The sequence below is a fragment of the Protomyctophum bolini genome, assembly GCF_963924005.1.
Source record: "Protomyctophum bolini genome assembly, chromosome: 10".
NCBI lineage: Eukaryota > Metazoa > Chordata > Actinopteri > Myctophiformes > Myctophidae > Protomyctophum > Protomyctophum bolini.
In genome coordinates this window covers 29,628,843-29,655,041 of record NC_137871.1, presented here as the reverse complement: position 1 = coordinate 29,655,041, position 26,199 = coordinate 29,628,843, and the positions used below count along the sequence as shown (strand labels likewise).

At 39.6% G+C, this 26,199-nt stretch overlaps 2 protein-coding genes across 2 annotated transcripts; one reads left to right on the top strand and one right to left on the bottom strand.

Annotated features, from left to right (window-relative positions):
• Positions 1 to 1,173: 1,173 nt before the first annotated feature.
• Positions 1,174 to 25,666, top strand: LOC308323063 (ninjurin-1-like). Its single transcript, XM_080774666.1, has 3 exons — positions 1,174 to 1,325; positions 17,878 to 18,121; positions 23,315 to 25,666. The coding sequence occupies exons 1-3, from the start codon at positions 1,266 to 1,268 to the stop codon at positions 23,455 to 23,457; spliced, it is 447 nt and encodes a 148-aa protein (XP_080630792.1). The 5' UTR covers positions 1,174 to 1,265; the 3' UTR covers positions 23,458 to 25,666.
• On the bottom strand, positions 3,678 to 8,943 carry LOC308322069 (uncharacterized protein). Its single transcript, XM_080773265.1, has 7 exons — positions 8,889 to 8,943; positions 4,976 to 5,063; positions 4,667 to 4,816; positions 4,326 to 4,521; positions 4,155 to 4,233; positions 3,904 to 3,980; positions 3,678 to 3,726 (listed from the first exon to the last, which is right to left on the bottom strand). Exons 1-4 carry the CDS (start codon positions 8,927 to 8,929, stop codon positions 4,372 to 4,374), a joined length of 429 nt encoding a protein of 142 aa, XP_080629391.1. The 5' UTR covers positions 8,930 to 8,943; the 3' UTR covers positions 3,678 to 3,726; positions 3,904 to 3,980; positions 4,155 to 4,233; positions 4,326 to 4,371.
• Positions 25,667 to 26,199: the final 533 nt, after the last annotated feature.

The following is a 26,199-nucleotide window of genomic DNA, read 5'->3' as shown; positions in this document are numbered from 1 at the left end:
CCTGCACCACCGCAGAGGTTGTGGGTTTGAATCTGGCTTTGTCGAGCGTCTATAGTGCCAAGTTCAGGGTAGGGAAGCCAGGCTCCATGTCCTCCCAGTGGGGGCTTCTCACTGGCAGGTAAAGCAGTGACAACACAGATAAATGTGTGTGGGGAGTGGGGACAACGTAACGAAAAAGACAAGCAAAGAAACAAAACTTTGCTCGAAAAAAAATATATTGATTAGACTTAGGGCTGGGAATGGTCTGGCATGAGTATCAGAGAAAATATTTTATGATCACAGTAGCCTATCTACAGTATTAACTAGTTGAACCTCAATCTTGCAACACACATGGATCTATGCCAGGATTAGGCCTCGGTAAGAATTTTAGTTTTTTTTTTTTCTAAAGGAGGGATTTAATAGATGTATTTGCATTTTGATTGATTGATTGAAATATTTATTAACTGTTTGCAGAGTACATTTCAAGCACAAACTCAATACAAAGATTGTTAACTGTGAGTGGACGACCCAATTAAGCATTACACTTGTTTACAAGAGGGTCCACCATGTTCAATTCATCAAAACATTTAGAGACGTACAAATAGACACTTATAGATAAAGAACAGAACAGGAATTCATCATAAAGGAGGTAAAAAAGGGGAAAGAAACATATACAGTGGGGGGGAAAGGAGGATTCAGATTTTACGTGGGGCAGTTTCGAATTGCAGCCGTCCCTATAGTGCCCTTTGAGAGCGGTTTTGAACGGGGGGCTTTATTTAACACAATAGGATGGAATTTTGGCAATAGGAGGGCGGGCAATAAATACCTTGCAATAATAATGGGCATTCAAGAAAAAAAGGCATACCCAGTATAGAAGTCGCTGTCCCACAAACATACACAAGGTGGTACTAATTACCCCAACTAGCCTTGCTGGTTCGGGTGGTAACGGGAATCACACACTGACATTAAGATTAAGTGCTTATATAGTGCTTATAGTTATACAGCATGGAATGGAACAATGTGTTAATAAATACCCCGTAACTCTATTACAACTACTGGCCTACGAAATTGCGAATACTTTCAGTACAATAACGTGTACACAGTACAGCTACATCCCGATTAGGACAAACGTCCCCCATGTTTGAGGGGCGGTAGTTTATTATACAGCCTCTCTCTCCTCTCTTGTCACAGCAACATTGCCCACTGGACCGTCGACAAACCCACTCGCACAGACTGCAAGTATTTGGCGGCATTCACGCACATTGTATTTGAACTTTAAACGAAAGATGGCATCTGAAAACGTGGAAATGAACGGCGATGCTGACAGAGACGACGGCGAGATAGAGGTAAGGAGATAGCACCGAACTACACCACACCGATCCCGTTACAAATGGCAGTGGCAGTGCCATTATGGCACGGTGCCCCTGCCCTGTGCAATTCATTGACTAATCCATGTCCTCATCCGGCGTTTAAAGTCGAATTCTCACATAAGACATAACTACCCGTTGCAACGACAAAATATGCTGAAAATCGGCGACTATCACTATCAGCATATCCTGCAGCTCAGCCATCCTCTTCACCATTTGACGATGACAAGTCGACATCGGTGTCACTGAATAAGTAACCATATATGAGTATTATTAAACAGTAAATTGCTACTCTATTTTCCCCTTATAGTTTGGGGATAAAAGTCGAGCTTGATCGATTTAAGTCAGTAGCCTACATAGACTATTCAAGGATATTGTGAATGTTTTATAAAGTTACAAAAGTAACTTAATTAACTTTGTGCTTCAGTACAGTAGGCTACGTTACGAGGAGGAGTGTCGTGTAGCCTGCCCTTGCTTCGTGATATAAAAAAGATAATTATAGCCTAACTAAGGTCTATGGCCAATGGCCATAGGACTACCCAAGTGGCTCTGTAATTAGAATAGGCCCCTACGTACGGTGTGCCCTAGTCAAAAAGTCCAATAGGATTCCGATAGAAAAAATCCTATTGGAAATCCAATTAAAAAATCCTATAAGAATTTGGAACAAATCCTATTGGATATTTTCTTATAGGATTATAATCCTATAAAAAAATCCAATAGGACTTTTTCTATGGGATTATTATCCTATAAGAAATTATCCAATAGGATTTGTTCCAAATTCTTATAGGATTTTTTAATTGGATTTCCAATAGGACTTTTTCTATGGGATTATTATCCTATAAGAAATTATCCAATAGGATTTGTTCCAAATTCTTATAGGATTTTTTAATTGGATTTCCAATAGGACTTTTTCTATGGGATTATTATCCTATAAGAAATTATCCAATAGGATTTGTTCCAAATTCTTATAGGATTTTTTAATTGGATTTCCAATAGGACTTTTTCTATGGGATTATTATCCTATAAGAAATTATCCAAAAGGATTTGTTCCAAAATCTTATAGGATTTTTTTCTCATAGGATTTACTTCTATAGGATTATTATCCAATAAGAAATCCAATAGGATCCCATTTGATTCTTGTACTGGAATCCTACTGGATTCCTCTGCTGGATTCCTATAGGATTCCTAGACTATAATCCAATAGAATTCTGAAAATAAATTCTGAAAGAAATAAAAGCAAACACAATCGAACAGTAGGCTAATTTATTTCAGTTTCAGAGAGATAGAAATGTCATTAAATAGGACTGTAGACTAATATGCATGTCAAACTGGGGGTCCTTGAAATTCTGTTTTTTTTTTTTTTATTTAAGCTGTATGCAATACTTGCCATTAATATAGTGGTTGCAACTGTATTCATTGATTGCCCGATTGAGTCCCGTGGTGGGAGTTCTGCTCTGGTTTTTGTCAATATTAAGTAGTTCCGGTCATTTTGTGGGGGGGCACTGGAGCCATGCAGTAAAAGTAAATTAATCCACAAAACTAACAATTTTTATTGTTGACCTTTTTAAAATATTAGTTTGACTTTGACCCCTCTATCACATGGAACTATCTTTTGGGCGTAGTGATACGGACACAAAAAACATAGTTCCGTGTGATAGAGGGGTAAACAATTTTGCACTAATATTTTAGAACAATAGAAATGATGTTGTGGATTCATTTACTTTTAATGCGTGGACCCAGTGCCCCCCCACAAAATGACCGGAACTTAATATTTCACAAAAACAGAGCAGAACTCCCACCACGGGACTCAATCGGGCAATCAATGAATACAGTTGCAACCACTATATTAATGGCAAGTATTTCATACAGCTAAAGTTTAAAAAAATCTGAACGATCCCTTTAAAGTTATTCTCTGTGAAACAACATTATAATGGTAAACAACACACTTGACTGTTTTTGACACTTTGACAGTCTTTCAGGATTTCTAAAACAAAATGTACACTCCAGAATTAGAAGAGGCCCAGTCCAGGGGCAAATTCCTTGCTTTTTAGCTGACTCTCAAGTGGCCATCCAGACATAGAGAGAGAACACTGACTCCTACGTACATGCTACTCGTAGATGGAGTTGTACACTCTTTTTACTGTGACAGGAAGTTTGCCTGCATCCTTCAATTTCAGAACAACACACTCCAAAAAGGTCAGTGTCTTTTTTCAGTCCTTTAGGGTACTGGATTCTGAGTCCCAGTGCCATTGAGATGTCCACACTCTCCTCTGTGATTACCTGGTCATCCATCGACAGCATATTTCATGGGGTGACCCTCGCTGCAGCCTTTCAGCATCATCTTTGGTGTCGACATTTCAGTGCTGGTCTGAGCTAGGCCCTGGGGAGAGGGAATACCATTAACCATCAGACAAACACACACCCTCTGGCTAGTCTCCTGCAGAGCCACTGTGTCAAAAACAGAAACAACCATATGATAATATAAAAACTAATGCAATAATAAAATGTGGTTCAATTACATAGTGCTTCTCCCACTAGTGAACGGTTCATGGCTCACCTCAACTTCAAACGGAAACTCTGGTTTCTCCTTGAATAGTACAGGCAAGAGCAGAATTGCTGCTTCCGATTGGAGGCCTTAATAAAAAAATATACAATAAGTTATTATAATAATGTTATTTTCATAATCCTTTAAAATCACGAGAACAAATGTCAGTCAAGTAGTGAGTGAGTGAGTGATTCAGGGTGCTACTGCCATCAGTCAGTTTTTGTTACTTGAAAATCTAGTTCAAATTAGATTCTGGCAATTACCTTTTTTCTGCCATCGCAGCGAGCTTATTGAGGATTTGTTTGTCCACATCAATGTGATATCTCTCAGATCCCAAGCGAGCTTTAGAAGGCAAAGTAGAAGAAACATGTATAAAATATAGTCATAACTCATGCAATTAAATAAGGAGACAATTGACACATTATTGTACTTACTATTTTGGATAGTCAGTCTGAGACATGGGAACTCAGAGAGCGTCTCTTATGTGCTGTGGTTGGACACAAAGTTTCTGCGGTACAATTTGATTCGTGTCAACCTTTCTTGAGGAGCTCTAGGTCTGGACGGACCTTCTCCGTTTCCTCTCTCATGACTCTCAAATGTTCTTTGAGAGTCATCTTCTCCTGTATCAATCTATAAATCAAACAAGTTCTACAGATTCAAGTAAATTGCATAACATTGTTGAAAAATACACACATTGGACCTTTAAATGTATCAGCATAAAGGTCCCAACGTTCATTCGGCACAGACTAGTTTTCAGCTAAAACAGATTTTTTACCATGGTGCTTGGATTAACCTCAGCTGTCTCTGTCTGACGAGGTCGCTTCCTTCCAGTCCATTTTTCTGTTATTTGTGCCATTTCCTTGTTAGACACAAGTAGCTTCCTTTCTTTTTTTAATTTATTGTGCAGTGAATCAAGCATGGCATCCTGTGAAACAAAGTTTTTCAAGTTGTTAAAGATGAATAGAAACACTAGAATGCATCCCTTACTAGAAAACCCTTACTAGAAAGTAGGGGAAAAGTGCCCCTATTCTGACACATAGAATTGTACCGATGCAGGTAACAACATGAACAAATAAAATCTTACATAGCCAGACCCAATGCTTTCCCTGAGGAATGGGTAGTCCAGGTTTAGGGTTGACAGAAGTTCCACATACTGAAAACGAGTTGGGAACCTAAAAAGGAAAATCAAACAGTAGTAGTGTTGATATTAGCCATAATAATTAGACACTGACAATTGACACATTTCCCGACAACGTCACACTGATAAGAAGTTAAGAACCTGTATGTGCGCGCAGGTCGGGGTCAAAAGAAACCCATCGCTCATTAGATGCAATGTAAAAGTGGTCACAGCACTGACGTGTAAAAATGCATCCCATCAAACTTTCAGATGCTGTTTTTCTCCCAGTGTGGAAGAAGATTTAGGGTGGATGTTTACTGCGATCCCTTGCTCTTGAAATATACCTTGTTTTATGTTGTTAAGTATACAGTAGAGTACATGAATGGACCCCTACAATGACTGGTCAGTTATGATGATGTAACCTTTTCTCTCTCAAATGGAAATAATCTCTCCTCACTATTTGCAACATCCCGTGTGAGGTGGAATGGTCAATCTGACATGGATACTTCTATGATGAATCTTTACATACCGATGCAGTGCAGTGCCATGACAATTAATCAAGAGGAATAATGAGAGGAAGAAAAGATAACTCAGAGAGATGACCAGCATAAATGGTGAACTACAATGAAATCATCAGTAGCTAAATGTATTACTATTCTGGTCATCTTTATGTAAACACATTTTCATACCAATACATCACTTTCATACCAATACAACAAGTTATACATAACATAAAATAAATAAATACATACTGGTAGATAAGTACTAGAGCAACTAACTTAACATTATATTACTCATGTTGGCTATTCAACATAATATCTGGTCTCAAGCCCAATTTTGCACCAGTGATTCCCATAGGAGATTTGTGGTATTAATTCAAAATTAATCAGGACATTTCACAAAGTTTCAAGGAAAATTGCTATAGCCAATCTACAAACTCACAGCCTATTGCAATGCAATTGGCTTGCAATGCAATGTTATGAGCTTGAGGATTGGCCATTTTCGAATAGCCAAAGTATAACATAGTGGTCTAACAGATTCTTTGCTATTTTACCTGTACCCCGGCCCAGGCCCCACTTTGAGAACCTTTATGCCCTACTATAGTCTACTTGGCAGCCCATGGAGCCCCATTGTGAACCCGGACATGTTGAGTACACCAAGGTTTTATGTTAGAAATGTTGAGTACTAGAATTTCGTGGCCGCTACGCGGCCACTCAATCCCAGAGTTACTTCGCCACGCACTATGGGAAGAAGGAAATGGCGGGAGTTGACTCCACATCGGATGGGTTATTAGTTATTATTATAGCACAATGACAATGATAACGTTGTGTTGTAGATTGTGAGAAAGGGATTTGAAAGTAGCTCTCAAGTCCATAAAACAAACTAACATAGGCTACTTCTCTATAAGCAGAATCATGAATAGGCCTATTTAATTTATAGAAAAGGAGAAGAGAGAGAGAGAGCAATGTGTTTGTGGCTCAAACTTTGTCCAATATTGTTGAAACAGAACACAAAGATGAGTAGTAGCCTATTTTTTTTTAACACGCAGCACCTCTCTCTCTCTACGTCTCTCTCTCTCTCTCTATCTCTCTCTCTCATGTGTGTGCACTGCTGCGCAATGTCACAGACAGACACAGACGCGATCAATAATATATAGCAGAAATAATAGGCAAAATATAACACTTTTCCTCTCTATCTGTGACTGTGATCAGCTCCTCACACATATAACTCCTCTGTCGTTCATGTACGCCTGCTCAAATTAGCAGCAACTGTTAGCATAAATTATTTTTTCCCCGTTTGGGGAGGGGGGGGGACGCTGTTGGGAGTCAGGTTCGTTGAGGCCCGGTCGTGCTGTCTCACCCCCCGGCCCGGCCCAATGTTGTTCCGCCACTGTAGTAACGGATGGGTTATTGGAAAAGCGAGTTGTAGTGTGTGTAGTTGTGTTGGTCCAAAGCAAACTTCAATTGAAATAAAAGAAATGGTTTTTCATTGTCAGGTCATTAACGCTTTTCATGAGTCAAAAATAAATGTGAAATGCAATGTATAGCCTATTATAAAATCCCAGGTTGATAGAATACACAATCCTCTGTGATCACCAACTCACCAGAACATCTCTCATTAAAAACGTTTGGATTGTCATGTTTGAAAGTATTCTACATGCAACACTGAGCCTGTAAGCTGTGTGATGCTAACGAACTTAAATTGAAATAAAATAAATGGTTTTTCACTTCAATTGAAATAAGATAATTGTTTTGTCATTGTCAGGTCATTAACGCTTTTCATGAGACAAAAATAAATGTAAAATGCAATTTATAGCCTATTATAAAATCCCAGGTTGATATAATACACAATCCTCTGTGATCAGCAACTCACCAGAACATCTCACATTAAAAACGTTTGGATTGTCATAAGCTGTGTGATGCTAACGCGCTAACACCGTTAGCATGGTGTGTCTTAAAAAACGGGCAATCAAGACACGCAAGGTTAGGTTACATGAGTTTATAAAGTTACATCGTGTGTTTTTGTGGTAAACAACTGACGTTAGGTCTGCGCACACTGTACGCTGCTATGGCAACCTGTCATCAAATGCTGCTAACGTTGTGTTCACCACTGTTAGCATGTGCTATCATCAAGCCAAAGCTGAGACAGATATGAAAGTACTACTGGCCAAAATGTCATAGAAAGCACAACACCTATTTTCGGAATGTTATTGTGACCTATTGAGCACAAACAGACCATGATTTGCTTGCTGGACCTATAATTAATTTATTTGCATTAAAATCCTCTGTGATCACCAACTCACCAGAACATCTCACATTAAAAACGTTTGGATTGTCATAAGCTGTGTGATGCTAACGCGCTAACACCGTTAGCATGGTCTGTCTTGGTCAAATAAAAAACGGGCAATCAAGACACGCAAGGTTACATGAGTTTATAATGTTACATTGTGTGTTTCTGTGGTAAACAACTGACGTTAGGTCTGCGCACACTGTACGCTGCTATGGCAACCTGTCATCAAATGCTGCTAACGTTGTGTTCACCACTGTTAGCATGTGTGCTATCAAGCCAAAGCTGAGATAGATATGCAACTACTACTGGGGAAAATGTCATACAAAGCCCAACACTTAATTTCGGAATGTTATTGTGACCTATTGAGCACAAACAGACCATCATGATTTGCTTGCTGGACCTATAATTAATTTATTTGCATTAAATGTCCACTCGCCCATCAAAAACGGACAGAACAGAGCTGGTGACGTATGAGGCAGGGTGTTGCCAGGTTTGCGAATTGTAAGCGAGTTGTAGTGTATGTAAGTAGCGTGGTTTAAAGGGCTTGTTTGTGGGCTGGTTGGGCTTGTTTCTGACCGTGTTGAGGCAGCAGTGATTCCGTGTTCCGTGTAGGAATGTTTCATAAAAGTAATATTTGCAGATGAAATAAGACACTTGAACGGCTGAAAAATAGGCTATGTCAGTTCGGGGAGCGTGCCGAATTTATTTTGCATATAGAGATGTGTGGTAAAAGTGTGGTTCGGTCGGAGATAGAGCAGAAAGAATGAGCATGGGTACACCTTTTCACTTGTATAGTAGATGGGTCCCCAGCATGTAAATTAATAATGGGCCTGCCCTGATATCGTTGGGCAACTGCACCCGAAGATAGTTAAAGCCTGTGTTTTTCCCAAATGGAAGGCTTATATTAAATATCCATAAACAACCATTTCCACCGTCTTCAAAGCAACCACACCAAAACACGGTACAAAATTGCCCCTCCTCCGCGGTTCCATGTGTTAAACTTATGGGACAAGTATAAGTATGCAAACAAATAGCAAATCACCTAAATAAAGTTTCCCCTGTGCCATTTAATAAACAGTTAAACACTCACCTCAAAAAACGCTGAATAAACTGCTGAAAGTGGGAGTCCATCAGGCATCAGTCCAAGACGTGACGCAGTATATATTATTTCCTCTTTTGAAAAGTTCAAAGCTCGCGCTAAGGACAGTCGGTGTACGCTTGTCAAAAACGAACAGATCTACAAGCTCACTCCGCGTTGCGACGCGACGAGTTGTTAGCTTGTAGATCTTAACATGAAACCGTGACGTAGTGTCAACCAATAACAAACAAAGAGACCGTTTACGTCTTGCTTGAATCACGACAGTTTTCTGAGAAATTCTAGACCGAGGTGTGTGTGCGCGCGCATGCGTGTGCGCGCGCGTATCACCCCATCTCCCATAAATTCCATCCATAGTAACACCAGCGCCTGTGTGTGTGTGTGTGTGTGTGTGTGTGTGTGTGTGTGTTTATCACTCCCATTGTAACAATAAGCAATATTTTATATATATATATATATATATATATATATATCTACTATACAAGTGAAAAGGTGTACCCATGCTCATTCTTTCTGCTCTATCTCCGACCGAACCACACTTTTACCACACATCTCTATATGCAAAATAAATTCGGCACGCTCCCCGAACTGACATAGCCTATTTTTCAGCCGTTCAAGTGTCTTATTTCATCTGCAAATATTACTTTTATGAAACATTCCTACACGGAACACGGAATCACTGCTGCCTCAACACGGTCAGAAACAAGCCCAACCAGCCCACAAACAAGCCCTTTAAACCACGCTACTTACATACACTACAACTCGCTTACAATTCGCAAACCTGGCAACACCCTGCCTCATACGTCACCAGCTCTGTTCTGTCCGTTTTTGATGGGCGAGTGGACATTTAATGCAAATAAATTAATTATAGGTCCAGCAAGCAAATCATGATGGTCTGTTTGTGCTCAATAGGTCACAATAACATTCCGAAATTAAGTGTTGGGCTTTGTATGACATTTTCCCCAGTAGTAGTTGCATATCTATCTCAGCTTTGGCTTGATAGCACACATGCTAACAGTGGTGAACACAACGTTAGCAGCATTTGATGACAGGTTGCCATAGCAGCGTACAGTGTGCGCAGACCTAACGTCAGTTGTTTACCACAGAAACACACAATGTAACATTATAAACTCATGTAACCTTGCGTGTCTTGATTGCCCGTTTTTTATTTGACCAAGACAGACCATGCTAACGGTGTTAGCGCGTTAGCATCACACAGCTTATGACAATCCAAACGTTTTTAATGTGAGATGTTCTGGTGAGTTGGTGATCACAGAGGATTTTAATGCAAATAAATTAATTATAGGTCCAGCAAGCAAATCATGGTCTGTTTGTGCTCAATAGGTCACAATAACATTCCGAAAATAGGTGTTGTGCTTTCTATGACATTTTGGCCAGTAGTACTTTCATATCTGTCTCAGCTTTGGCTTGATGATAGCACATGCTAACAGTGGTGAACACAACGTTAGCAGCATTTGATGACAGGTTGCCATAGCAGCGTACAGTGTGCGCAGACCTAACGTCAGTTGTTTACCACAAAAACACACGATGTAACTTTATAAACTCATGTAACCTAACCTTGCGTGTCTTGATTGCCCGTTTTTTAAGACACACCATGCTAACGGTGTTAGCGCGTTAGCATCACACAGCTTATGACAATCCAAACGTTTTTAATGTGAGATGTTCTGGTGAGTTGCTGATCACAGAGGATTGTGTATTATATCAACCTGGGATTTTATAATAGGCTATAAATTGCATTTTACATTTATTTTTGTCTCATGAAAAGCGTTAATGACCTGACAATGACAAAACAATTATCTTATTTCAATTGAAGTGAAAAACCATTTATTTTATTTCAATTTAAGTTCGTTAGCATCACACAGCTTACAGGCTCAGTGTTGCATGTAGAATACTTTCAAACATGACAATCCAAACGTTTTTAATGAGAGATGTTCTGGTGAGTTGGTGATCACAGAGGATTGTGTATTCTATCAACCTGGGATTTTATAATAGGCTATACATTGCATTTCACATTTATTTTTGACTCATGAAAAGCGTTAATGACCTGACAATGAAAAACCATTTCTTTTATTTCAATTGAAGTTTGCTTTGGACCAACACAACTACACACACTACAACTCGCTTTTCCAATAACCCATCCGTTACTACAGTGGCGGAACAACATTGGGCCGGGCCGGGGGGTGAGACAGCACGACCGGGCCTCAACGAACCTGACTCCCAACAGCGTCCCCCCCCCTCCCCAAACGGGGAAAAAATAATTTATGCTAACAGTTGCTGCTAATTTGAGCAGGCGTACATGAACGACAGAGGAGTTATATGTGTGAGGAGCTGATCACAGTCACAGATAGAGAGGAAAAGTGTTATATTTTGCCTATTATTTCTGCTATATATTATTGATCGCGTCTGTGTCTGTCTGTGACATTGCGCAGCAGTGCACACACATGAGAGAGAGAGATAGAGAGAGAGAGAGAGACGTAGAGAGAGAGAGGTGCTGCGTGTTAAAAAAAAATAGGCTACTACTCATCTTTGTGTTCTGTTTCAACAATATTGGACAAAGTTTGAGCCACAAACACATTGCTCTCTCTCTCTCTTCTCCTTTTCTATAAATTAAATAGGCCTATTCATGATTCTGCTTATAGAGAAGTAGCCTATGTTAGTTTGTTTTATGGACTTGAGAGCTACTTTCAAATCCCTTTCTCACAATCTACAACACAACGTTATCATTGTCATTGTGCTATAATAATAACTAATAACCCATCCGATGTGGAGTCAACTCCCGCCATTTCCTTCTTCCCATAGTGCGTGGCGAAGTAACTCTGGGATTGAGTGGCCGCGTAGCGGCCACGAAATTCTAGTATATATATATATATATACCGGTATATACACACACACATAATATAGGCCTAATATAATTGAAGGTCGCAATTATATTATTATTATTATATGATTATCGAAGGTTAACTATAGAATCGTACATCACCCAAAATCCCCATACATGGGGAAAACCCACATTGTGCCCAGGTCTCGTGACAGCATTATGACATCATCAGGGATGATAGTAAATCAGGGATTATATAGTAAATGCGACCTGCTATGGAGATCCTGATGTCATCAATATTAATATATGGATATATGTCAGGACCTGTTCTGACATTATGTTGATCGTTCCCCATCCGTCCTTCCTCTTCGATGTCTCCCTTATATCTGATACCTGTCCATTCAAACTATAGACGGGCCTGCTCCAAAGTTATGAGTGCAGCCGCACCCGGCAGCCGGCGAAAACTAGAGTTCTAAACAGGCCTGAAAATGAAGTCCGGCCCTACCTGTGCCCTCAATGCCTGTTCACTCAAGACACTGCCCCCGCTGCCACCCTCCAGATCTCCATATTTGGAGCTGACCTGTTCTAACATTCCATATGTTGATCTGACCTCATCAAACATGTACACTCAAGACACACTCCATATATGGCCAGTGCACACGACCTCGCCCTCAGGCGTCTTACTGGATTATATAGTTGCGACCGTAGGCCACAGAGCACCGTTGTATTTGTTCTACATTTAAAAAAAATGCTACATTTGTTTTAATGGGGATGATTTTTTTATAAGCAAACACACTTATATTTCCAATAGGCTTGACTTGAATGATTTTGTTTAAAGGCTTTGGCTGTTGGAAAATAATCCTATAGGGTTCTGTTGAAACAGAACAGGTTCAAATGGAACTTCAGACAATCCTATTGGAGTTTCTGAAGTTCCAATATAATCCTATAGGGTGCTGTTGGAACTTTGGACATGGCTCCAGGTTCAATTGGAACTTCAGAAAATCCTACTGGAGTTTCTGCAGTTTCAATGGAATCCTATTGAAACTTTGAAAAATCCTGTTGGACTTTCCAAAGTTGGATATAACCCAATAAGATCCTATTGGCACTTTGGAAAATCCAATTGGATTTTATAAAGTGCTGACACAATCCTATAGGATTGTGTTGGATATGTGTAAAAATCCAATAGGATTCCTATAGGATTTCAAAATCCTGTAGGATCCTATTGGACATTTCGAAGATCCTATAGGACTTTTTGACTAGGGTGCATATGCCTATTGGCTATTGTTGGATATAGCAAATGAAATTCCACCTGTAGCAATGTGGTAATACACTCTTGTTGACAGAAATCCCAACCCCCTCCTGTTTTCATTGATAATTCCCCAAAGCCCGCAATGGAATGAAGGAAGATTAGCATGGGCTATTGGTTGGGCATGGGCATAGGCTATCTGAATCCACCACAATGGACCAGAAATATTTCAATGCACATTATTATAAATAATGTATTATTTTTGCCTGGCTATTAATTCATAAATGCATACAATTAGGATTTATTAAGCTATAGTGTGAGGATTATGCCCCCCCACACACAGACACACAACTCACATACAATTTGTATATTACGGGTCCTGTTACACTTTGTTTAACATCATTCTATGTTGGAGGGGGAGGCAGTAACAACATCCCCCCACTTCTATTTGTTTTTGGCCTTCTCCATAGTTCTCCAACTTGGACACTTGGTGATGTTTTTCTCTCAATGGCCTTTCGGGCCTCCCTCTCTTTCATTTACCCTGTGGTGTCCAATGTAATGCAACGTTGGAAATTGATGTTGCTTGTGGAACAGGGGTAAAGTGGCCGCTTGGGAAGCGGAAGGTTCCCAGTCCGATCCCGGGCTCCCCAGAGTTAGTGTCGAAGTGTCCTTGAGCAACACACTGAACCGCTAAATGCTCCCGTGCCTTGCACGGTTTCCTCCACCATCAGTGTGTGAATGGGTGAATGTAGGCCTAATGCACAATGAATGTAAAGCACCTTGGATAAAGGCGCGATATAATAGCACCATTTACCATTTCACCATTCCATTCAGACAGAGCGCAGGTCCAATCCATGTTCACTGGCATATCTGTAATGTTGTATTTTGTATCAATTGACTGTGGTTCTGTTGCAGTTGATCACCAGTCCAACTTATTGTTTATACTAGAAAGGGAGTCTTCTGTTTTCTCCCTACAAGTGTTAATGTGGGGCAGGCCTATGTGAGAGGAGGGCTAGCTACAGTAGATCATTGGCAAGGTCAAAGACTTTGGAATGGAATAGAGAGTCCATCACATTCCTCTAACCTGATCTTCTGTTGTTCTCAGTATGACGCTTTTATGGTGAGGCTAGTTAATAATAATGTTGATATTACACTTTCCTGGCAGAGTACAGATTCTACGGCAAAGATGCCGGTTTTGTTTACACTTAAACTCCTGAAGTGCAAGGAAAAGCTGTTGTAAAACGGTTGGAGGATGTCAAGATATGAGAAGATTAATTATACCATAATTTAGGTCCTAAATTAGTGGAAGGAAAGAGGATGTTGGCAGCCAATTCTGCATGAGCTTTTAAAAGTTCTCTTGACCTGGGGAGTTCCCATGTTTGTCATGTCTTCCCAGAAAGGCAACCTGTATACCTAAGTCGGACAGGTTCTGAGGAGCATTGTCAAGAATGCCATTGCCTGCTGAGGCCATGTTCTGGAGGAGCAAGATGGGACTCAAATACACTCAAAGGCACACAGCACCCTGGGCAAGACCTACGCTGAAAAGACTATCAGTTGATGCTTTACAAATCAGTTTACATTCTCCGCGAATGAAACAAGTGTTGTGATTGGTCAGGAAAATATCGTATCCAGGGGAAATACATTTGACGGATGTTCCGGAGGATACATCCGCCGATAGCTTCTCTGCCTTATGTTGTGACCAGGCTTTTCTTTTCGCAGATAAGTAAGCCTGGGACCGAGGCTAGGCACACAGAGGGAAAGAGAGTGAAAACACATCAAGATTATTGAACAAACAAGTGAAACGGTAGAGATGTGGGTGAGGCTAGAATCATGGTCAAAGGGCGAGGAGGGGGTCAGACTCAGGATATCACAGTTTGGGGGATTCAGTTTGAAGTGGTATGGCAAATGGTCCGGGTCCAAAGAGCAGGTAATCTCTCTGATCAGGCTAAGGCACACTAGGGGGAAAGAGTATTGGTAAATCCAGGCAACAATCTGGGATCCAGATTCCAGAACACAGGAGATTAGACAGAAAACAGATTATCTAGATGGGAAGCTTCTGGAAAACAAAACAGGCAGTAAACTGTGTCACGAGGCTAGGGATATACTGAGACTAATCATGAGTGGGAAATTAAATCAGGTGTGTAGAAGTGCTGTGACTGTCTCATGTCTGGCAATATGGTGGATGAGAGAAGAACGCTCCCACTCCAGTAAATCAACGTTTGACTGTTTACATCTCCTGAACGACTCAAATAATCCCATTCCCTATTGACACCAACTACTCAAGTCCATTTTTATTTTGATAGCATATTTCATAATATGTAACTGTGGGTCCCTTATACTGTGGGACACACTACTGTGTGTATTGTGTATACAAACAAAAATTTACAAAGCCGAAACCAAACCACATGGTTATGAATGATTAAACTATGTTATTTCATGTGAAATAAAATTGTGAACAATTATAAATGTAGTGTGGCATTGTAATTGGCTAATATAATAGTAATACAGACAATAATATAAGTATTTTTGTATAGAACAAATGTTACTATATAGACCTACTATAGATAGACCTCAATCTTTTCTGGCGCCAGAGGCAGCACAGTGTTATGTACTGGTGTGGTGAGAACAGCAAGGCAGGTAGAGTCAAAACCCATTGGGTGTTTTAATACAGATAAACAGAGTAAGACATCACAATCACAAACACTAAACAATGACCCAACAAGGACTGCCTGGAACTGGAAGTGGAAACATGGCTGATATATACATGGGGCCGGGGGCTGATTGCAAATGAGATCCAGCTGGGGAAGACGTGAACAAAGAATTAGGAAAACTAGAAAGACCTAGACAAGACAGCTTGTAGATTGACTATTTTCACAAAAGTGACGATATCAATACTGTTTTTTTTTCTTCACAAAACTGACCGCCCATGTGAGTGAGCGAAAATAAACTCCTATTTTGGTTTGCTTAGTTTTCCATGGGCATCCAAAGTGATGGCAGCGAATAACTACTCATTATTGTTCTAACTCCGCTCTATGTTTGGTGATTCTCCTCATTGTTTATTTTAAACAGTATGTGTCTTGCACGTGCAGGGTCAGTCCACAGTAGTGCTTATTACTGACATACTTATTACTGGTTGGCATTAAGAACTTAGAACATGTTAACTAGCAAACTATTATAATTATGTAAATAACATTATGTTATTTACTAAAGCAACCATTTAAAAACTCTTATCAATTAATAATATAAATGAATACATAATGTATAGTGATAATATTACGAAAAGACAAAAGGTAATAGCTGTAGACAAAATATTAATGTAAAGCCTCATTACTGCGGCAGCATTATCAGTACATCAATCACCACTGGGCAATTAAATGAAGACAAAAATAAACGAAGAATCCACTGACCACTGGTTATAAAAAAGAGAAACGCCAATTACATTTGGGACACAAAATACAGCAGCATGTCACACTAATACTATATATTGTTTTTTGCCATTTGTAAATCTGAGAGGGTACAAATAGCTTCCATTTGTATCCTCTCAGAGTAAAATTAACACTGATAATTTCACTGTGCACCTGTTGGTCAACCACAAGGACATCTTTCTCTACTGCAGTCTGGCAGGTTGTCAGAGATTGAGAGGAAAGCATGCACAGTTGAACCTCAGTATTTCATGATGCCAACCTGGGGCACAAGGCTGTCCTTGTTAGAGAGGTAGACTGAGCTCCACCCAAAAGAAACACACTGTACAGTGCTCTGCTGGAATGGAAAAAAAGAGAATGTGGTCTTGGTAATGTTTGGGTTGTATTTGGGGTTTTAATGTGTGATGTAAGGTTTGGTAATGTTTGGCTTTTAGGGTTTTGTGTGATGTAATATATTTATATTATATATAATAAATAGTTTTGGTACAGAAATTGGCTCAGCTTTTCGCCACGTCAGAGAAAGGAAGCACATAGCACAAATACCTATTGTGTAGATTATTGTGTTTACAAATGAGTATCACATGAGATCCCTCCATGCTCTCATTGCCCTTCTATGCCTCAACATTTTTAGAACTATCACAGTGTCAGCACTCAGCACTGCACCACCAAGAATCTTGTCAATACATTTTCCATTCTGTTTCCTGTCCCTGTCCCACCATATGGGTGGAGACTTCCCTTCTGACCTTGGTGTAACCCAGGTCGAATGGAAATATGCCTTCCAGAAGGGGTTGACCACTTTGTGAAACTCAGGACTCTGTAACAAACTGTTACACTAAACACTTTCAATTCCTTAAAGTTTTCTTTTTTTTCAACAAGGGCTCTGTTACTTATTAGTTTGACAAAATGTATTCTTTCATTGCTTTCTATCGTTTCGTGGAGTTCTGGTTAAACCCAGATTACAATTTAAAACCAAGTCAAATTAAGAAATTAATACTTTGTTGCACCAAATTAGAATTTATGTAATATGTCATCCTTAAATATAAAACATTGAAATTGTAGAGTCATACAATGATAGTTTATTATGTGACACAGTAAAGCCATTCAATTTGTTTAACACTTTCAACCTGTCCCTATTTTGGCTATTTATAGTTTATCTAAAGATGATTATGCGATACGCTGTGAGCTCACAATGCATCATGTCACAACGCAGCGTGTTGAGGACTATTTTCATGCAACACGGTTTGTGTGAAAGCACTTAAAAATGGCCTTGGTAATTTGGTCGAAATGTGCTATACAATTAAACTTGCTTTGCCTAACGATGAAGTAAAAAAAACTAAACATAACAAAAAACATCATTCTAAAAATGGAGTTTGAAGGTTGAGGTCACATAACACAACTCTCACTTCCTCCAAGGCACAAATGTCATTGTTTTGGGTTTTTATTTTATTTTATACTGACACCAGTGTTTCTGCTCAGGTTCCACCACGGCGGAGCCGCTGGCGAGGGGGTCAACGAGGACCATTGAACATGAACCATTATGCCAATAAGAAGAGTGCAGCAGAGAGTATGTTAGACGTAGCCCTGCTGATGGCCAACGCCTCCCAGCTGAAGGCTGTGCTGGAGCAAGGACCAGAGTTTACATTCTATGTTCCCCTCATCACACTCATCAGCATCTCCCTCATCCTTCAGGTGGTGGTGGGAGTACTGCTGATCTTTATTGGTGAGTATGGTGCAGTCATTGTGGGGTGGGAAATTAACCACAAACGTCACAATTCTAGATGGGGAATGAAATGGCAATAAAAGATGTCTTTGAATTTGGGGTCAACGAAGCACATCGGGCACAATACGTTTTCCTAAATGCTGAGTCAGCATATTTCATAGTTAAGAGTAAAGCTAAACTGAAATATTCCAAATAATACATCATGTATTGTTTTGGCTTGCCACTGCCTAAAGAGTTAACCCTTTTTTTGTTTTCAAAAATAGCTAAAATAATCTACAAGCTCACAGCGTGTCGCATCGCAACAAGTTTGAGCTTCTAGTTTGACATGTTTCGTGGTCCGGCAAAGTATATAAATAGTTTATTGGTCTCACCCAAAGAAATCTTCTTATAGTTCAATCTGGTGCTGGATCACTCCATATCAATCTACTAAAATGTAATTCAATACAATACAGAAAAATAAATAAAAACATTGTCTGTTTCCTGTCTGTTTTATTGGTGCACTAAATGTAATTGGCCTCTTCCTTAGTCAGTAGCTGGATCTAAGCATTGTGGTTTCTCCTATGACATTATGCAAAATGTAACTGATTAATGTCCAGTGTCCACTTGGGTGACTTGACTGTCTGTCACATGGCCTTTACCGATCAGTGGTATGATATATGAGTGACTTAGCAGCACTGATGTCAAGACATTCTGTGATTTCCAAATGTATTTATCTGATGTGGAGTACTGTTCATGTATTATTTCAGTTGTAAACTTGTTAATCTGCTAAAAAATAGTTAACCATGATAGTATTTTAATATCTAATAATGTAATATATAATCTCAGGCACTATCCTAAAACAAATTCTCACGCCCATTAAAAACTCACTCTCCCAAAATGTATCATCTTACATTGTAAATAAACTATCTGGTGGTCAATATTTGAGTTTCTGGGTAAAACTCTCTGTAGAAATGGCCCATGCTAGTTCAGTTTATCTTAGAGTTAAGTGTCCCCTCCTCCCCTGTCCACACCGTCTTTATCTTTTGTTGACAGAGAATGCCATTGAGTGTGAGGAGCCAATGAGACAGATGAAGAGTTGTTCATTCCCTCTGTTTTCAGCTGTTTCCAATTTCCTATGTTCTCTCTATTATAACATCCAGATAGATTAGGGATTGTGTCATAGGCAGAGGCGGGGAAAGGGGGGAAACCCTGAAAGATCCAGTTCAGTAACAGTTCTGTTCAACTTTATTGTCATGTGTATTATATAATACAATCAAATACTTGTGCTCTGGCTTGCTCTGCCATAAACAAGAACTAGACAAGAAGCTCTGCTGGAACATGCCAGAGATGCCAGGCTAAAATACTTGCAGATAGGAAGAACCTTGTTTTTCTTGTGTGTCCATAGTGTTGGCGATTTTGCAGTGTTTTAAGTTGCGGTGTGTAGCATTTTGTGTTTCTTGTCACCGGTATAAAAAAACTTGCAAAATGTTTACAAGTGAAGTGTTTACCTCGTTCCCATAAACGGAAGGCTCTGTGGTTCTAAGAGACATCACCAGAAGGGACGTGGCAACGGTTTAGATCCCATTATTTAGAGGGACAGGCGCATTGTAATTGGCTTATTGAACAACTGCTAAGCCATAAGACTTATGAAGTTATGACTTATGTTATCTGATTCTCATACTGAAAGATAGGGTGATTCACCGTGATTGTCTTGTACAGGCCTGTTCATACCGGAGTGGATTACATTTGACACTGCAATTTCAACAGATGACAATAGTTATTGCACTGGAGGCTACATAAAATAGTTGTAATGAAGTGCATGTTGTTTTGGAAAAAATATATAACAGCATGTCATAGGTGGGGGAATAAATACAGTGAAAAACAGTACATTTATAGTCAGGACCAGCTGTCCTGATTATAAATCAGCTCCTCTAAAGTCACTTTAGAGGACTTGAAGCTAACAATAATGCTAATTGACTTGATGTTTGTAGGTAACCCATTCCACATGACTGCTGTAAAGCAGGGGTTTTCAACTGGTGGACCGTGGACCACCGGTGGTCCGTGAAGGTATTGCATGTGGTCCCTGACCATGCATTTAGTAATGTAGGAAAGGGATGATTTTTGCCAGGTGAAACCTGGCTTATGATCGCTGCTGTTGGCTATGAGGACCTTTGTGCGACCTAGTCCTGATTGGCTGGCCGAGTCTGACCTCATACTCTGAAACGCTGCCTAGGCCAATGGGATTCTGACCCCATACTGCGCGGAAGTCTCAACCAAGCCCCCAGACTTCCATTGAAGTGAATAGCCGGGGGGCGGGCCTGCCACTCTTCATTCGCTCTCTAGATATATTATAACTCTATGGTCTCAATCCAGAGTCTGTAACGCCACAGAAAAGGGGGACAGATGCACAACAGAGAACGCTTGTTTCACCTGGCTGTTAATGATACGTGTGTCATTCTTGTTTTAAAACAACCACTATTTGAGAAACAGTGCAATAAAAGACCTGGTGATGTATGTATGATGATGCGTCAATGTTGGACGTCAAGAACTTCCACAGAAAAGGGAGTTAGAATCTCAAGAAGGGAAAGAATCACCATTATTAGTAAATGTGCACATAATGTGTCTGCTCGCTCATACATAAGCGTTACAATGAATCAGCTAACATGGGTTTGATATAGAAGGTTAAGATAACGGAATACGGGTAACCGTGGGAAATAGATCAGTGGTACTCAATCTGTTTTGAGATCTGGACCACTAGAATATGTCAGTTAAATAATGACTGTTAAGGGCTTGCTTTAAGTCACCTCAAATTAACAAATTAAATTAAGCCCTTGACAGTTATTATTTAATTTCAAGCTTTTCCCCCCACACAACAGTGGTCCCCAGGTTGATTCTTAGTCAGAATGGTGGTCATACTGGTCAATGGTTCATAATCAGTTGAAAACCCCTGCTGTAGAGTATTAAAAAAGGATTTTAGGGATGTTATTGTACCAGGATGTGCAGGCATAATCAAAATGGCTTTGGACATTGCCACTGCCAGCTCTTCTGTTTAGAGCCATACTCTTGCCAGAAAGATTATTGTCTAATATGCAGTATAAGTAAGTAAATTCTTCCAATGGCTGTAACTTTAGGATCACTACCACTGTGAACCCAGGAGACCTCTTTAGTTTATAATTAAAGAGTATCAAGTCTGTTTTGCCAAGGCAACAAAAGTATACATTTCAAATACTTACTAATACTACTACCTCTAGTTTGTCATGGTGAAAGACTAGCTGAGTTGTGGCATCTGAAAAGAGGAACAGGTTGTAATTACAGTCTGATTTCATGTTGTTGACATACTGTATGTATGTCAGCTGGTGGTGCATGAAACATGCAAAACCTGTCCATCTCTACCTGGTTCTTACATCTTTCTTCTCTGGACCAGTGAGGCATATAATGTCATTGAATTACCATGACAGATATTCACTTGAGGGCAATACATGCCAACAACATGCTGTTCATTTATGTTATAACTCAGAAATGGAGGAATGATTAGTCTAATATCTCATGATAATAATAATAACAACTAGAACTGCACTGCATACTTGCTTGTTGCACACTGGCCTACTAGTCAGCTGGTAGGCCATAAATGGCCTACAGTACTAGTGCGCAAGCAGAGCGCGCAAGTACTTTCGACCGCTACAAACTGTGAAATCTCAGTAATGATTACTTGTGCCTGATACGGCAGTGGTGTCAGATTACATATACATGTATACATAGAAGCATTACCTTATATGTTTATTTTTATTTATGTGATATGGACATAACCAGTAAGACACGCAAACGCGGGAAGCGAACGCAGCTCGTACATTTAAGTTAATTTATTTTTAAGTTAAGTTTTTAACTCAGCCATAACCATATAAGGAGTCCCCAAAGCAGCTCCATATATGGGCACAAGTTGGACCACGCCATCACACTCATGTCACCATGACTCAGCCATAACCATATAAGGAGTCCCCAAAGCAGCTCCATATATGGGCACAAAAGCGTGACACACGGACAGACAGACAGACATGATCTGCTAGGTCTCATAGTAAGTGCTCACTGCGTTCGCAACAATCACATTGCTCATTGCACAATTGTAGAACTTGTGACCAGTCAGGAGCTATACATGTGAGCACAGTTGATCTGATTTCAACCATAGTTTAATGGACCTTTAATCCTCCCAACACTAAAACATATCGTCATTACGTCACCATCGAAAACCAATTACACTCTGGCATTGGGTCCTTTAATCCACATCTTTATTACGTCATCATTGAGAGCTAGTTATACATATACTATGTATATGTAATTTGTAAGTTGATTAGCGGTATACTGTGGTTACTTTGCGCCGTACGCATCGTCCCAGCCGTCCCGCCACTTTTTATGCGTATGCACCGTCCCAGCAAATTGTGCCTGATACGGCAGTGGTGCCAGATTACATACATGTATACATAGGAGCATTACCTTTAATCCTCCCAACACTAAACCATATCGACATTACGTCACCATCGAAAACCAATTACACTCTGGCATTGGGTCCTTTAATCCACATATTTTTACGTCATCATTGAGAGCTAGTCAGTGGCGGAAGGTTCCCTTAACGACAGTGGGTGCCCACCTTAGAGTAGCCTATATATTTTAAGGTGCCCACCCGCCCCGCAACTTATTATTATTGGCTTATTATTTTGCCAGTGGGTGCTTCGGCTCCTGCGCACCCGCAGAGTTGACGCCGTTGGAGCTAGTTATACATATACACACCATGTAATCTGGCACCACTGCCGTATCAGGCACAATTTGCTGGGACGGTGCATACGCATCAAAAGTGGCGGGACGGCTGGATACGAGTCCCGGGCGAAACTAGTACTTGCACGCTCTGCTTGCGCAAGTAATAATATAATAAATAATACATACAATTTATATAGCGCTTTTTCAAAGTCGCTTATAGAACAGAAAAATAAAAACAATTGTATTCCAAAAATAAACTAGTTAAAAAGGTTAAAGACTAGAAACCAAATGTAAACAAACAAAAAGTGGGGGGTGAGGATTTATGTAGGGAAAGATCCAGCAAGACATTCTGCTTTGGTAAACTCTGTTGTATCGCCCTCTTCTGGCTCATTTCTAGACATTGAGGGCCATATTGTGACTAAGCTGAATTTGACTATGACTTTCCATTTGTCTTTTTTTCCAAAGTGAAGTGGAACTTGAATGATGAGAGCATGCACTACAGGCTTAATATCTTGGAGAATGTCGCCACAGCATTTGTTTTCATCATAGTCGTCGTCAACGTCTTCATCACAGCATTTGGCACACAGCGGCCTCATTCCAACTCATGACCGACTGTTCCTCAAATGACCCCTCTGTCTTCTGATCAACATTTTAAACAGGTGGGGATCCGTGTATAGGCCATTGTTGTATATGGACAATTCATCTTCATTTGACAACTTTTGTGTCTTGAAATAATAGACACAAATTTTGTTATTTTGTGATACTTGACAAATCCATGCTCCCTCAAGTCTCCAGCTGTGACATTCTTGGTTAACTAAAGGATGAAATGATGATTTTGATGTGCCCATCAAGTCCTTTCATGGTTTAATATACTAGCCGACTTATTTTTGCTAAGGGCAGTGGTGTAGTGGAGGGTATACAGTTATATGCTGTGTGCCCACTGCCCACCCACTCTGTTTTCAGTGGGTACTGCGTATACAGCAATCAGTTAGTGTTGTCAAAAATATAAATGAAGATTTGAAACAGTTTAAATATACAATATTGGAACTACTGTGTAAAAGTCAAGAAAACAATTATTAATTTGCATTGTTCTCTCCACAGCAACGCACACACACACACACACACACACACACACACACACACACACACCTCACATACAATTTGTATATTACGGGTCCTGTTACACCTTGTTTAACATCATTCTATGTTGCAATGATTTGGGCTGAGAGCAGCACATTCTTTTTTCATCTCTTCTTAGCGTGATTTGGCTTTGCTTTTGTCCAGAACGGTCAGCATTTTTGGAAATACCGGTATGTTTCTTTTGAAGCAACAAGAAACACTACAAAGCAATGTTAACTACTGCTTTGAAACAGGAGGATGATGATGATGATGATAATAATATACTTTTCTTTTTCTTTTCTTTTTTAACACAGATGTTTTGTCGGCCATTTTAATATATTTCTGTGTTTCTGAACTGGTGACAATACTAATTACCCTTTGGCTATTACTAAAGTACATCATCGTCATCATTGTCATATCAACTAGTTATTTAGGATAAAAGTTTTTGTTAAAGATTTTTTTTATTACTCAAATCTAAGTATGTCTTGTTGCTGCTCTTTGCACTTTTGGAGACACACCTAAGTTACTATTCCAAAGAGTAGGTCACAACATTCCTCGAGCAGACGAGCACATAATATCACTACCTCTTTACACAAATACTTTTCTTCAGTCATGATATATAGTCTATATCATATACATACCTATGGTTATCCTAACCTTTATCTGAGCCTTTATTTGTGCTATGGATAATGCATAGCAAGGATTAAAAAGCGTCAGGCACACTGGCCAGTATCAGGGTGACAGTAGTCACAAATAAAGCTTTTTTATTTGTGCTTTTATTTATTCTTTAATGTTTTTCTTCTTTTTTTATGCATCAACTGTATCACCCTGATCAAAGAGCACTTTGTTTGTAATTTACTCATCTGCCAAAAATATGTGCTCTCTTTTTTTTCCTTTGCAAAATGTGTGTGTATACAGTATACACAGTTCTCCTGATACCACTACACCACTGCATACAGACATTCTATTGGTCAGTTTTTATGTAATGTTATGTAAAGATCAATTTTATTCTTACAATAAAAGTCTACATACAGTGGCTTAAAGGTCTACCAGTCCAAAGCTTCACATTCTGAAGAAGACGTTTTGGTCAAAACATTAATCAAATAAAGTTTGACTGGGAGCCCTTTAAGCCAGAGTGTGCAGAATTGTATTATTGAATTGTCTGATTTTCAGTGGTTGGGCAAGCTTTTTTTTAAATATACGATCAATTTGATTACCTCTATGAGAACTCTTATCATACTCCGTAAAACAATGCAATTTATTTCAGGCCTTTCATTATCTACATATCATAAGCATTCAATTAGCCTACCAGCTTGATGAATGCCTTGAAAACTACTCTCAGTTCCAGTTTGGGTGTCTCTGAACCTCCTAAATATACTTTTTGGATTCTTTTGTAAATCTTCACAGCTGATTCCCAAAGCACTTGACTATTAGAACTCACCTTTCAGTGAGGTTTGTACTTTGGACCAGAGTGTGTATGTGTAGTATAGTATGTTTGTCTACATAGGCTATGGCTCAAGGCCTTCAGTGTTATATTAGGAATCCTACTGCCTTAGATGAGCCTTGTTACCCGAGAAAGCAGCTTTATTTTAAAAATGCCACACTCTAGTGGTCAAAGCTTTTACTGTTTACAGTTCTCAAACCTCAGTTATGTACGCATGCTTTGGTTTTGTTCTATGCAACAAACAAACAGTTAATTATCTGGGGGGGGGGGGGGTTAGGGTTACTGGGTGTGTAAACCAGTATACAGTTTACTTTGAAAACATTTTTATAATTTGGACCAATTTATTTGCCCTTTTTTATAATCTGTATAATCGTTTGCACTGTAAATTCCCATTTTGTGACCAATGAAGTTTGTAAATAAAACGACAAAACACAATATGAATATTGTTTTGTTTGCTGCCTGCTAATGGTTGTAGATATAGGCTAATTGTTTTTCGGGGAAATTGCAGATAGTTTAGCAGAGACTGAAGTTGGAAAGGCTGTGCCCAGTGCGGCAGTGCGAGAGTTCCATCTTCGTCCTTTTTTTCCCCAACTGTTCCCCGGATCGTGCGCCCCTGTTTCACATCAGGCCTGGTCCCGCCCCTCTCTTCTCCTCTTGTCTTGTCCCTGCATGGCAGCCATTGCTCCTCAGTACAGTGCAAATTGGAACGATTCAGGTATTCATATTTTTTTAATAAATCGTACAAGATGAGGAAAAGATAAGGAAAATATTTAAAGACAGCTGGGCT